Below are 15139 nucleotides of genomic sequence, written 5' to 3'. Positions count from 1 at the left end.
TCACTTGAATGTGAGGCCCTGAGGAGGTGAGAATGATTGGAGGGGTGTTTAGTAAGACAGAGCTGTGTGAACAACAGCAGAGAGGCACGGAAGGGCATTAGGCTTTAAAAAGCATTAAGTCATTTTTTGGTGCTTAAACATTGGGTTTGAAGAGGGGTGACAGAGAGAAAAAGTCCAGAAAGACTAGGAAGAGTCACATCTCCCAAGGTCTTGCAGACTCGAAGAAAGTTGGATTTTGCTTTCATAGCTAATGGGAAATTATGGCTGAATACTCAAGAGAGGAAGACTTGAACAGTATGGCAAGAGGCCAGGTGAGTAATAATCGGAGCTGAAACTAAGTAGTATCAGTGGAGATAAAACAGAGGATACAGATACAAGTGAAGGTAAGAATATATACTTAGAAGTAGTTAAAAAAATTTTAAAAAGCGCGAATATTCTTCCAATTAAAAATTTTATTTATATGAGATGTTTTACAAAATCATTTAAAACATAACATCATAGTTGGTTATATATTTAGCTATTTGTTTTTATTGAAAATAAAAGGATTACATGAAATTAGGACTTTTCCAGAAAGTGGTATGACAGGATTCTTTTGTCTATAATCCTGGAACCTGGCAGAGATGCTGAGCCCCCAAAACGTTAGTTCTGCCTCAGAGATCAGTATTTAGACCTACCTCAGAGGAAGGTCCTAGATAACCTGTTATTATACAGGGCTGGTACAGAATGAAGTCTCAAATTTCTAAAATTAATATTCATATTTTAATGTAAGTAAACTTTAGGTAACTCAGTTTTAGGCACTCCTCTAACTTAGGAGCTTTAGTAGTGCTGAGAAGGAGGTATCTAGACCTGCAGTTGGTTTAAAATAGCTCCATAGAATCATACAGATTCTGGAACAAACAGTGTTTATAGATATAAGGTAAAACTACCCCCATGGTATATATTTTCAAAGTCATATTGTACGGCCCTGACAGGTTCCTTTCTTGGTACCAAACATGTAATTGACTGGGTCTCTTTGCCCCCACTCAGATCTCATGTAGCAAAATTCCATTCTGGATACCATTTCCTATGTCAGTTAAGGGTTTATTACAAGTTAAAGAGTTTTTTTTTTAAGCCACCCAGATATTTTAGGAAACAACCCAGAACCAAAGCATTAATAATAAAAATCAAATCGATGTCCTATATATCAAAGCACCACATCTAAAAAGTCAAGGATGTAAAAAGTGACCTTTACATTTTACAACAATACACAGTGTTCATTGATTTCAAAAAAGTATCAGAGAAAATAGAAACCTTTAAACAATCATTAAAATGAATAGAAAGTTTTTTTTAAAAGTGCTTATTCAGAGTTTAGTGAACACACAAATATTATAGATTGCAATTCTATGTTACAGTACATTTTGCTTTCTATAACTGTAAAAATAAGCTAAAATGTAGGAGTATGATTTAATCTATATTCCTAGCCCTATTCAATACGTAGTTATAGATTAACTATAAACCTCCACTCAAGTGAAATACAAGAGGAATATAATTTATAGCTTTTTTAAAGAAGCATATGCCTAAAGCCTGAATAATCCAGTACTAATCTATTCTAATATACTCAACTTAGAAGTGCTCATCTCTCTTACAATGTTGTCTTGTAAATGATGCAATGAGTTGAAAGACTGGTTCTGGTTCAAGAGGAAATCCTGATAAAAATTGATGTAAAACCCCACTAAGAAACACAAGCATGTTTCAAAGAAAAATCTGAATCCCCAAATCATTATTCACAATCTATTATTAATTACAATTTGAGATATATCACCAGTTACTTCTAGGTTGTAAATATGTCTCACCAATGACAATCTTGTACAAACATATCAGAAAAACAATGGGCAATTCCTGAAAGTCACTGGATGATAAAACATAGTTACATTTGGTTTCAGAAGATTCAGAAAAGATTAGATTAGGGGAAAATTTATTATTTTATTAAAACCACTTAAAAATAATTCTGATGAGCCTCAAAGCAAGTAGCCATGTTGATTACATGCATTTTGCTCTCAGGTTTAAGACACAAAGGTCTCCATTTCTCTAAGAGAACTGCTTTTCCGGCAAGACATACTCTCTCTTTTCCCTTGGAGCCAAGTAATTGGAACCCTAAACACGCTGCGGAGCTTCTGTTGGAACCGGTTTCCAACAAAACAATAGAGAAACGGATTAACGCAGCTGTTGGTGAATCCCAGGAGGATGGCAAAAGGAAGTGCCAGGTCAATGACTGCTATAACTTCACAGCTATTAATGACACCCATCCAGGCCAGAGCATCCAGGAAGGTCAGAACATGGAAGGGAAGCCAGCAAATGATGAAGGCCAGAACAACAGCAGCTGCCATCTTCAGGACTTGGTCACGGGTTATCCTGTTCTTCCCATAGCTATTCGTCTTCAGTAAGTGTTTTCTAATTCCAAAATAGCATGTTGCTATGAATATTAAAGGGATAATAAAACCAAGGATATTTTTCATTAAGGCAATCCCAGCTGACCATTGAGCATATTTCTCAGGTGGGAAAGCCATAATGCAAGCATTCACTCCTAAGTATTCAATGGTTCTGACATCTCGAAAATAAAATGTTGGCAATGAGGACAAACAGGCCATACACCAAACAAGGGGAACGATATAAGATGCTTGCCAAGGATTTCTTCTTTGAGACAGAAAGGGGTAGATGACGGATTGGTACCTATCAACACTCATACAGGTGATAAAAAAAATGCTTGCAAACATGTTCAGGGTAAGAAAAGAACCAAAAACTTTGCACATCACAGGTCCAAAGAGCCAGTCATATCTATAAGAATAATAGGTTGCCCATAGAGGAAGAGTAGCCAAAAGGAGTAAATCAGCCACAGCAAGGTTGAAGATGTATATGCTAGAAACCTTTTTAGGACCCTTTTGACAACAAAACAGTGTAACCACGACAATATTGACCAGAAATCCAATCACAAATATAACGTAGTAAAGAATAGGAATTGCCTCTAAATGCTTATCTGATGGTTTCTGTGAACAGTTCAAGGTAGACTCATTGTTGCCAGAGATGTTCACAAGCCCGAAGTGAAGACCGCTGGTAATGTTTTTGCTAGTAGTGGCAAGGGTGGAGTTGCCCTTCATATTGAAATGTCAGCAGCTCCTAGTTCTTATGCTTTCTGTGGAGAAAAAAAAATAGAACTCTTAGAACACATACAGAGCTGAGGACATCCTTGAATCATTAGCATTTTGAATGTTTGTCAAAAGCAAAAAAGAAGTGAGTGATTATAGAAAACATTAAGAAACAGAGCCATGCCTTGTAAAACAAAAATGGATTTTACCTCTTGAAAAAGGAGAAATAATTTTCTTAATAGTAGAAAAAAGACATTTCAGAGATTGAAAGTTCTGAATAAAACTACCTTTTGCCCATCTTTTCTATGATATTTTTGAAAGGTTTGAAGAAAATTAATATTTCAAAAGATTAGTCAGGGCAGGAAATGTGTGAAACAAATAAGAAACCCAGAGGTAAGAAGAGTTAATCTTTCAGAAAACACTTGAGCATATATCTCTGTTTGTATACTTTCTAGAAACCACACTGCTGTCTGCTATTGCATAGAGAAATGCTTTATTTAAGTAACTAATTACATACAAATCACTACAGCTGTGTAAAATATAAGTAACATAAGCAATGGAAAAAATAAGTATATAAAAAACTAAAAGAGAATATGCCAAAGGAACATATTGTGATGGGGAATCATGGTTTGTCTTTAATAATTAAAAATAATTCCTTTAGTTTTACTTTTCTATTGTTTTCACAATAATAATATAGTTAAGAAGAAGTTATGAAATATATTTATATTTCTAAGTCTTCTTTTAATAGAGAATATTAGTTTTAGATATAAATATCTAATTTTGGTCTATTTAATATATAAACAATCCATTTTCAATTAAATCAGATAAAGAAAAAAACAGCCAAACCTATTTTCGGTTCAAGTAGAAGTAGTTTAGATTGCTCAATGAAATGAGAAATGAACATCATTGACTAATCATGATATAGTCTTATCATTTTTCTTTTGCTCTCTTTTCAGTTTAACAGAACTGAATAGCCGTTGCTCTCAAATGTTACAGTGTTGAGGTTTCTGTGATTTTTTTCACTAGAAGCATTATTTTAAAACCAAAAAGAACACATTAGCTAAAGATAAGCATACAAAGGAAACACTATTTACTTTAGATAGTTTCAAAATACATGCAAATAAACTACCCAATTAAAAGTGTAATATCCAAAGAACCTCCTAATAAAGAGCAAAACTTTTATTTTGCTCTAAAGATTTTTCTTTTGACCTAACAAATTAACGTAAGAGAATCAATAATAAATTCCACTTGAAGACTTACTGGTTGTTGAACTTTAAAGCAGTTATCATAAATCAGCTTGCCTAACACACTCCTGTAAGAGAAACAGCAGCTAAATAATTCAGGAGTTTTGCAAAATACAGTGTTAAAACACAGGAAAAACAGAAGTTCATCCATAAAAAATATTTTCATTTAATGAATGTTCTACTTTCCAAGTAAATTATATATAAATTGTTCATACTTACCTTAAAAATTCAGGCTGCAGAATGCTTTGAATTCTGTGCTTACTCGTTCTCTCAGACGCCGGGACGTAATAGCACCAGATCTCTGGTTTCCTTCTTATATGTTTGGTCTGTCCACTGGGAGCCTTCAACCTACATAATTCTAGGGCTGACTTATGAACACTTGCCAGCTTTCCAGAGAGGTTTTTTTTTTGTCTGCAAAACATTAATCTGAAATTCTCACTGTCTCCAATCATAACAGCTCATTCAAATAAATCTCAAACAAAAAAATGAAGTTTCCACAAATGTGTTAGAGAATTTTGAAGTCAGTGGCTTACTTTAAGAGAAGAATATAATAATTATTTACAGAATTTTCTTTTCCTTTTTTCTGGATATTGGCATTCTGATAGAAATTAGTGAGTAGAGACTAGGAAATTTATTATAGTAGCAAAGTCTTTGTTCAATCATCTTTTACAATCTTCATTAGTTTCTGAAATTTTTACCCCTGTTTATTAAAGAATGGTAGGAATTTTACTTGAAGTCTACCACTTCTAAAATTTCTCCTTTGCTTTATGCAGTTTTTGTTGGCTTGTTGCTGGAGGGTTGGAGATTGCAGGAATACAACTTTTACGGAAAAGAGGTTTAGTCCTCCTTTCCTAGGTCTCTGTCATATTTGTGGTTTAAATACAAAGCACACAAAGTGAAGAAGGATTATGTGGCTATTTCAACCTAGATCACTGTTGCTGCTGTTTCTTGTGGCAGTGGGGGCAATGAACTACACAACCAATCTAGCAGAAGCAAGAGTGACAAATTGAAGAAAGATAAGAACAGGTGATGGTAGTGATAATACTAGCTGACAATAAATGTTATGTGCCAAACACTGTGATGAGTTATTTATCATCAATAATTTAATAGAGAGGCAATATAGCACACTGGTTAGTAAATAGCCTCTGGGATCCAACTACCTGGCTTTACAAACCCAGCTCTACCACTTACTAATTCTGACCTTGGCCAAGTTACTTTACTTCTTCATGTCTCAGTTTCTCATCTGAGAAAGGAGAATGATATAAATTACCTACATCGTAGAGTAGGAATTTTAAATAAGCTAATGGAAAATTAAATGAGCTAATATGTTTAAAGTGCCTAAAATCATGCCTAGCATATGGTAGGTGCTATTACAAGCTATTCATATTAGCCCCCACTTTACAAATCAGGAAACTAGAACTCATAGAGTTTAATAACTTCTGAGATCATACAGCTATTAAATGAAGACACTTGCATTTAAATCAAAGGAAACTAATATCAGAACTCACTCTGTTTAGCCTCTATACCACAAGAGGAAGCACTAGATGGTCCCTCAGTCTCACTCTTTGTCTTGGCAAAAAGGAAACGTGGCATTTACAGAAAATCACTGATGACTATTCGTAATCTATTACAAAAGCATCAAAGAAGGGGAAAAGAATTGGAAGAATTGTTATGTGGGGAAAAGTATTTTTCTTAATTGTATTGCCCAAATGGAGACCACAGGAAGGAGAAACTTGTGACTAGATAGCTTTCTATAGTTAGTACAGAAAACCAGGGAACCTAGAACACATTTTAAATGGGCAAAAAGATTCAAGTTATTTCCGTGGATCATATTTTTCAGAAAAGCAGTAAGAATGCACCTGTCCATGCTGCAGGCCACAGATAAAGGATGAGGGAAGGCTCTGAGGAAGTAGCTGGGCACCTGAGTATGGAGTTCAGCAGAACAAGGAAGGAGAAGTCAGTGTTGATGACAGAAGACAAAATTGCAAATGGCATGAGACAAAGCACATGGCTTTTGATATTTGCCTGTTTCTCCATTAATATTGAAGTCAATACTGTAGCACACAGGCAGATGAGATCAGTGAGAAGTCATCGTTATGTGAAAAATACAGTAGGATTCAAAGGTTTGCATAGGCCATCATAAAGTTTGTTTGGCAAACAGTTTGAACATTGTCAAAATGCCCCTGATATATGTATGCACCATTTTACTAAATCTCAAAATATTTGTTTCCTATGCTCTGGACAGATTCAGTTGAGGCTGAGGCTCTGTTAAAATGATGGAAAACTTATGTTTCAGAAACAAATGAGGGGGCACATATGTTTATCAGCAGGAAAGCTGAGATGGAAACTGTTTTCACTCATTGTTTAAACCCGGTTTCTCCCTCCATTTCAAATGTTTGTTTTTGCCACATAAAGGGGAAGTTTCCAGGCCAGGGCCTCCCGAGTGGTCACAATGGGTCAGATTCTCACCCTGCGCTTTTTCTTGTCCCGTCTTAGGTCCCTTGCAAAGAAACAGCCAGGAGGTGAGCTATAAAATTATGAGAACAAACTACAGGCTTGTCTCCGGAAGACCTAGCCTTGAACACCCACAAGGAATAGGGGACCTTGTCTAGAGCTTTTGTCCTTCATTACAGTAAGTTCTGACGTAAATAAAGTTTAAAGAGGTACATATTTCCCAGAAGATTAAAGGGCCATTTACTCTGCATCTTCATAATCTTAGGAGTAAATTTTTTCACAAGTCAAAGAAAAATTTTGTAACTGCAGAGAATTAACAAAAAGTTTATAAAAGGAATAGCAATAATATTGACACCACTTGAAGAAAGAAATACTGTATATTATTGATTCAGCAAAGAACTCCCAGTTAAGCCACCAATGTAGATACACTTGAGAGTCAAATAAATGTCAGTCCTGGGAAGCAGGACAACACAAAAAGTTCATTCTCCTGGGAGTAGGGAATAATTTTTCTGCTGGTAGACTTACTTAAAAAGTTTCAGGCCATTTGAATAAATTATGCAGCTCTGCAGGACAAGTGTAGCTGAGCTAGCGGAATTAAATAGTAAATCACATTAAATTAACCTTTTTCTAATGAATACCTGTTGTTTATTGTGAGATAACAGTAAATTTTAAAGGACTAAGCTAAAAAAGTAAATGTTCTTGAGAGGAATTCTTCCTCTGCTAGGAGGTTACAGAGCTCAGAACAAATTTTATTTTCCCCCTCACTTACACCCACATTCACAGATGAAACTTCAAAGGAGAAAAGAAATACCTAAATGCAAAAATGAGTAAAAATTCTAGACAGTGCCCTGGTTATAGAGGTAAAGATTAGAGGTACAGATTACGGAATGATTTTAATATATATGGGTCTTCCTTTTTAATCTAGGTCTTTCAGAGTCATTTTAACTTTCCCCAACCCCAGCCACCACACTGAGTGCCAATATCATTGCCACTTCTCTCAACTTCAACACACACACACACACACACACACCGTTCACACCCATACACCCACATACATACTTTATACCAACCTTTCTTTAATTCACTTACCCATAGAGTAGCCTTGCTTTAATTGTCACTGGACTTTTACTAACCTGGGGGTCTCTAAAAGGAGGGTAATTAAGAAGATTGCCCATTATTGATGAATCTTTGCATATTATTTTTGTGCCTTTCTGTGAAATGTCACAATGAAAGCAAATGGAAAAAAAAATAAGGTCTTTTATTCAGAAATAACAATCAGATTGGCCATTTTGTAGAAACCAGCTTAAAATTCAGTGAAATGACCAACATGAGTGATTATTTGCATCAAACTACCTCTTTGTCAGCGCATCACATGAAAAGTGACACAGAGGACTATTAAGTAAGTTAAGGTGAAACCGATGTAGTGAGATGAATGGATGTCAGACTCAGTACATTATTGAGACCAGCTGCTTCCAGCTGAATCTGGTCCCAAGAACATAAGGAGAAGGGAGAGTTCTAATTTCCCTTTGCCCCAAAGACGGCTTCAGGCCTGAGCACCATGTTCAGACTAGAATCTTGCAAAAGGCACCCTAGTTTTATCAAAGAGCATCTCAAATGCTATATAACCCAACTGGTGGAAAAAATTTTTAAACGAAAATTATCTATATTTTTGTTTACATTCCAAATATCAGCTAAATGATTTGACATTTCTCCCACTGATATGACTAAATTAAATAGCTTGACTATGTTATCCAAAATGGCCAATTGATTAAATTGGCCAAACCAACGAGTTGTCTTGGAAATATTTAAACACCACTCATAGGCGATGGGGATGTTTTGGGGAGATGTTGTCAGGTTAGAACTATCACAGGGCAGTGGATCAACAAATTGTTAAGCTAGAGTTTGGTCCTTGAGCTTTAGGTCTAGATATTGAACTTTCTCAGAATACCCAGGCTCTCAGTGATGGCTCATGTCAATCAAATTCTCTCAAAACGGATACAGTACTTTGATTGTTAATTTATTATTTTGCCATAGAGATATACTACTTTCCAGTGACCACAAAGATTGTGTTCCTTATCTGAAGCACCCTCTTCCTCTCCATCCCAATATTAGGAAACAAGGTAAATCTAGCTTGGTAACTTTGCAATCAGATCAGGAAACTGGGAACTTATTTTACTTCAGTTCCGGGAAATTTCTGTCAGGGATTATCACTCTGGTTGCCATATCGATGAGCCCTCCAAGCCATTCTCTCAACAGTTTTGCCTCTCGGAACCCTGTTTTTCTGGTAGTCACCCCATTCTGTTGATACATTATTTGAAATATTACTATTATTGATGAAGCTATAATTAAGTCCCTGCCCAGGTAGCCTAGAAGTAATTCAAGATCTGCTTTGATTGACTGGACAAAAATCTCAAAGTTGGAGATTAGAGAGAACAATCCCTCACCAAAGAGACAGGGAAAGAGGCAAAATAATCATCTCTCCAAAACTGACCATCAATTCAGAGCAAATAGTTATTTAGCTTTGTTTAAGGGAATCATTTACCCCAACCACTTTTCAAGCTTCTAAAAGGGTACAAAAACAAAAAAGTTGTACAATTTTGGATGTGTTTGCTTTTGAGCTGCAAAACAATTTAGAATTAGAAGATAGAACAAGATGACAGGAAGTTTGGGGTGGTGTTCTGGGTGGATCTTGAGGTTTTTAATCCAAGGAAATGAAAACAGGAAGCTTATCACTAGGAATTATGAGAGTGCTTGAGCTTTTAGATATTTACCCTACAGATATTTGAATTCATGGTTTTCAATAAGGATTTGTAAAATGTATAACTGGAAAGCAGAATTTTTATGGTAAATAATTTGCAATGCACCCACAAAGAAAATGGCTCATACTTGGGTATCTAGAAGTTGATAGCATTCTTTACAATTAATTTATTGCATGTTGTTTCAGCAGTAACACTCCTATTTTTTATTGGTTATATTTTATACTGATCACACAACTGAAATTATTCTTCTTTTGTTTGTTTTTTTAAACTGAGACATAATTTACATATTAAAATGCACCTTTTAAAAAATATATTTAGTATATTCATGAAGTTGTGCAGCTATCACCGCTATATAATTCCAAAGCATTTTTATCACTTCTAAAAGAAACCTGATGCCTGTTAGCAGTCACTCTCCATTTGCCCTTTTCCTGTCTCTATTCTCCTTTTATTTTAAGATTAAAATACAAGCTATAGCCTAGAAATTCCAAAGGACATTGTCTAGAGAAACAGACAACAAATCAATACATAAATGAATGAACTTTAAGAATAATGTGGCATTACTATTTTCATTGTGCTTTAGTTATTTTCAGTGGCATGTATCCATAGCCCCACAGATTGCAGTAAACGTAACACTTTCATTCAATGAACAGTACTGTTAGCATAAATCTACTTCTCCTCTAACTGTATAAATTCTTGTTTGGTTATTTGTACTAAACTCACAGTCAGAAGGTTTCTCTGGAGTTAATGCAGGAAAGTAAATGTCGTAGAAATAGCCTATGGGGTTGATTCCATCTGAACATCCCCAGACTTTTTGTGAGGAGAAGCCACTTTTCATTTCCCTAGATATGAAGTCCCCTGGGGTTGTTAGGGGGTGCAGACATTAAAGAATGTGAATAGGATACAGGAGAGGGCACCAAGCACTGTGCTGGGCACTTGACACATATTTTATATATACTTTGCAATAATTCTGAAAGACATTTATCATCCATGCCTTATAAATAGAGAGAAATGAGGAGATTGAAGCACAAAGAGGTTAAATAACTTGCCCAACTTCAAACAGCTGGTAAATTATAGAACTGAGGCTCAAACCTCAGGCACTATTTCTTCTACACCATTCTGATAAATATGAGGCACATTAATTAATTTTCCTGATAAAAAGGGGACATCTATGTATTCTGAGGATCTCCAGATAAAAGTAAATCAGAAAAATGTTTTAAAATATTAGTCCATTCTCACATTGCTATAAAGAAATGCCTGAGACTGGGGAGGTTTAATTGATTCATGGTTCCGCATGCTGTACAGGAAGCATAGCTGGGGAGGCCTTAGGGAGCTTTTACTCACGGTGGAAGGCAGAGCCAGAGCAGGCGTCTTCACATGGCCAGAGCAGGAGAAAGAGAGGGGGGAGGTGCCACACACTTTTAAACAAACAGATCTCATGAGAACTCACTCACTATACAGTACCAAGTAGGGGATGGTGCTAAACCATTCCTGAAGGATTCACCCTCATGATCCAATCACCTCCCACCAAGCCACACCCCAAACATTGGTGATTACCATTTAACACGAGATTTGAGTGTGGCCACAGATCTAAACCATATCAGTAGGATAGCTCAGCAAATGAGAGCCCTCCATAAATATAATACACTTAGAGCAAATCTCACAAGTAAAATGCTGTTATAAAAGGAATATATTTATTTACTGACTCTTAACTCAAAGGTAAATGTCCATAGCTAAGATGAAGTCAATAAGGTGAAAAGAGCTTTAATTGAAGCAGTTTTTGTTTACATAATTTAATTGGCTGTGAAATTCTCTTCAAAGAACTGGGACAGCTCTTCATAAAAATCTAAAAATGGTATTAATATATAAAATAAGAGAACAATGCATACTTGACTTACAATTTCAAAATAAATTTATTTTTTTCTGTAAGAGTGTGAATTTCTAAAAATTTCTGGGTTTGCCCTTGAAATTTTTCAAATACTTTGAGAAGTTTCAGGCACTTCTATGTAAGACCTAGTGTGAAAACAAGAGTAAAAGGGAAATGTAAACTCCCTTAGGTATCCAGCTAGCTAATAAGGCCTTCCCGCTGTGTAAGACAGCAAACCTGAGGCAGGAAGGAGAGTAGAGGAGACAGGCAAGGAAGATCCAAGTTCATTGCTTCAGTTGTAAAAAAGTAAATCTTCTGGAATAATTAGTTGATTTGGGCCAGTAAGTTAATTATGGGTGTTCTGAGCTTGCTTGGAGTTTGAAGCATGGAAGCTGGAGAGGAAAATGGTCCTTCTCTTTCTGGGGAAGAGGAGTATGCAACTTTGAGAAGGAAGCATTGGAGAATGAGTGAATGAAGGGATAAAATAAGTACCCCCTTCGGCAACCAATTGGTACAAATGTGATCAAGACTGAAAAAGTTGGTTTCAACATTTTATAATGCTAGCTATCAGCATGCTCATGCAAGATTTTGTTGATATTATTCACACCATCTTTATAGTTCAAGCTTCTTTCAAGCATTCATTCTTTTTTTTTATTCTCTCCCATTTTATTAAGTTGATGGAGAATTGGAATGGGGTAGAAAGTTTTCCATATTCATTTTTTTAAATTTTGTGCGTACATGGTAGGTGTATATCTTTATAGGCTACATGAGATATTTTGGTACAGGCATGCAGTATATAATAATCACATGGAAAATTGGGTATCTACTCAAGCATTTCTCCTTTGTGTTACAAATAATCCAATTATACTTTTAGTTATTTTAAAATCTACAATTAAATTATTAATATTATTGACTATAGTCCCCCTGTTGTTCTATAAATACTAGGTCTTATTCTTTATTACTTTTTTTTTGTGTGTGTGTGTTTGACTTTGTTTCTTTTTTTTTTAATTTTAATTTTTATTATTATACTTTAGGTTTTAGGGTACATGTGCACAATGTGCAGGTTTGTTACATATGTGCCATGTTGATTTCCTACACCCATTAACTCGTCATTTAGCATTAGGTATATCTCCTAATGCTGTCCCTCCCACCTCCCCTAACCCCACAACCGTCCCTGGACTGTGATGTTCCCCTTCCTGTGTCCATGAGTTCTCATTGTTCAATTCCCACCTATGAGTGAGAACATGCGGTGTTTGGTTTTTTCTCCTTGCGATACTTTGGTGAGAATGATGTTTTCCAGTTTCATCCATGTCCCTACAAAGGACATGAACTCATCATTTTTTATGGCTGCATAGTATTCTATGGTGTATATGTGCCACATTTTCTTAATCCAGTCTATCGTTGTTGGACATTTGGGTTGGTTCCAACTCTTTGCTATTGTGAATAGTGCCGCAATAAACATACGTGTGCATGTGTCTTTATAGCAGCATGATTTATAGTCCTTTGGGTATATACCCAGTAATGGGATGGCTGGGTCAAATGGTATTTCTAGTTCTAGATCCCTGAGGAATCGCCACACTGACTTCCACAATGGTTGAACTAGTTTACAGTCCCACCAACAGTGTAAAAGTGTTCCTATTTCTCCACATCCTCTCCAGCACCTGTTGTTTCCTGATTTTTTAATGATGGCCATTCTAACTGGTGTGAGATGGTATCTCACTGTGGTTTTGATTTGCATTTCTCTGATGGCCAGTGATGAGGAGCATTTCTTCATGTTTTTCTGGCTGCATGAATGTCTTCTTTTGAGAAGTGTCTGTTCATGTCCTTTGCCCACTTTTTGATGGGGTTGTTTGTTTTTTTCTTGTAAATTTGTTTGAGTTCATTGTAGATTCTGGATATTAGCCCTTTGTCAGATGAGTAGGTTGTGAAAATTTTCTCCCATTCTGTAGGTTGCCTGTTCAATCTGATGGTAGTTTCTTTTGCTGTGCAGAAGCTCTTTAGTTTAATTAGATCCCATTTGTCAATTTTGGCTTTTGTTGCCATTGCTTTTGGTGTTTTAGACATGAAGTCCTTGCCCACGCCTATGTCCTGAATGGTATTGCCTAGGTTTTCTTCTAGGGTTTTTATGGTTTTAGGTCTAACATTTAAGTCTTTAATCCACCTTGAATGAATTTTTGTATAAGGTGTAAGGAAGAGATCCAGTTTCAGCTTTCTACATATGGCTAGCCAGTTTTCCCAGCACCATTTATTAAATAGGGAATCCTTTTCCCATTTCTTGTTTTTGTCAGGTTTGTCAAAGATCAGATAGTTGTAGATATGTGGCATCATTTCTGAGGACTCTGTTCTGTTCCATTGATCTATGTCTCTGTTGTGGTACCAGTCCCATGCTGTTTTGGTTACTGTAGCCTTGTAGTATAGTTTGAAGTCAGGTAGCGTGATGCCTCCAGCTTTGTTGTTTTGGCTTAGGATTGACTTGGCGATGTGGGCTCTTTTTTGGTTCCATATGAACTTTAAAGTAGTTTTTTTCCAATTCTGTGAAGAAAGTCATTGGTAGCTTCATGGGGATGGCATTGAATCTGTAAATTACCTTGGGCAGTATGGCCATTTTCATGATATTGATTCTTCCAACCCATGAGCATGGAATGTTCTTCCATTTGTTTGTATCCTCTTTTATTTCATTGAGCAGTGCTTTGTAGTTCACCTTGAAGAGGTCCTTCACATCCCTTGTAAGTTGGATTCCTAGGTATTTTATTCTCTTTGAAGCAATTGTGAATGGCAGTTCACTAATGATTTGGCTCTCTGTTTGTCTGTGATTGGTGTACAAGAATGCTTGTGATTTTTGTACATTGATTTTGTATCCTGAGACTGCTGAAGTTGCTAATCAGCTTAAGGAGATTTTGGGCTGAGACAATGAGGTTTTCTAGATATACAATCATGTCATCTGCAAACAGGGACAATTTGACTTCCTCTTTTCCCAATTGAATACCCTTTATTTCCTTCTCCTGCCTGATTGCTCTGGCCAGAACTTCCAGCACTGTGTTGAATAAGAGTGGTGAGAGAGGGCATCCCTGTCTTGTGCCAGTTCTCAGAGGGAATGCTTCCAGTTTTTTCCCATTCAGTATGATATTGGCTGTGGGTTTGTCATAGATAGCTCTTATTATTTTGAGATACGTCCCATCAATACCTAATGTATTGAGAGTTTTTATCATGAAGGGTTGTTGAATTTTGTCAAAGGCCTTTTCTGCATCTATTGAGATAATCATGTGGTTTTTGTCTTTGGTTCTGTTTATATGCTGGATTACATTTATTGATTTGCGTATATTGAACAAGCCTTGCATCCCAGGGATGAAGACCACTTGATTATGGTGGATAAGCTTTTTGATGTGCTGCTGGATTCGGTTTGCCAGTATTTTATTGAGGATTTTTGCATCAATGTTCATCAAGGATATTGGTCTAAAATTCTCTTTTTTGGTTATGTCTCTGCCAGGCTTTGGTATCAGGACGATGCTGGCTTCATAAAATGTGTTAGGGAGGATTCCCTCTTTTTCTATCAATTGGAATAGTTTCAGAAGGAGTGGTACCAGTTCCTCCTTGTACCTCTGGTAGAATTCGGCTGTGAATCCATCAGGTCCTGGACTCTTTTTGGTTGGTAAGCTATTGATTATTGCCACAATTTCAGAACCTGTTATTGGTCTA

The 15139-nt window shown here is 36.2% G+C and overlaps 1 protein-coding gene across 2 annotated transcripts; it reads right to left on the bottom strand.

Moving 5' to 3' along the window:
* Window positions 1-434: 434 nt before the first annotated feature.
* On the bottom strand, window positions 435-4658 carry AGTR2 (angiotensin II receptor type 2). 2 transcript variants are annotated; one of them, XM_055269096.1, is made up of 3 exons: window positions 4586-4658; window positions 4383-4434; window positions 435-3169 (listed from the first exon to the last, which is right to left on the bottom strand). In XM_055269096.1, the coding sequence occupies exon 3, from the start codon at window positions 3132-3134 to the stop codon at window positions 2043-2045; it is 1092 nt and encodes a 363-aa protein (XP_055125071.1). In that variant the 5' UTR covers window positions 3135-3169; window positions 4383-4434; window positions 4586-4658; the 3' UTR covers window positions 435-2042. The 2 variants fall into 2 exon arrangements, with proteins under 2 accessions (XP_055125071.1, XP_055125072.1); XM_055269097.1 differs by lacking the exon at window positions 4383-4434.
* Window positions 4659-15139: the final 10481 nt, after the last annotated feature.

The sequence above is a fragment of the Symphalangus syndactylus genome, chromosome X (assembly GCF_028878055.3).
Source record: "Symphalangus syndactylus isolate Jambi chromosome X, NHGRI_mSymSyn1-v2.1_pri, whole genome shotgun sequence".
NCBI lineage: Eukaryota > Metazoa > Chordata > Mammalia > Primates > Hylobatidae > Symphalangus > Symphalangus syndactylus.
Note: the sequence above shows the minus strand (reverse complement) of the source record. Positions and strands in the feature narration are given on the sequence as shown.

Coding starts and splice junctions, on each gene's coding strand:
- AGTR2 (XM_055269096.1), bottom strand. CDS start 3,134: ATGAAGGGCAACTCCACCCTTGCCACTACTAGCAAAAACATTACCAGC.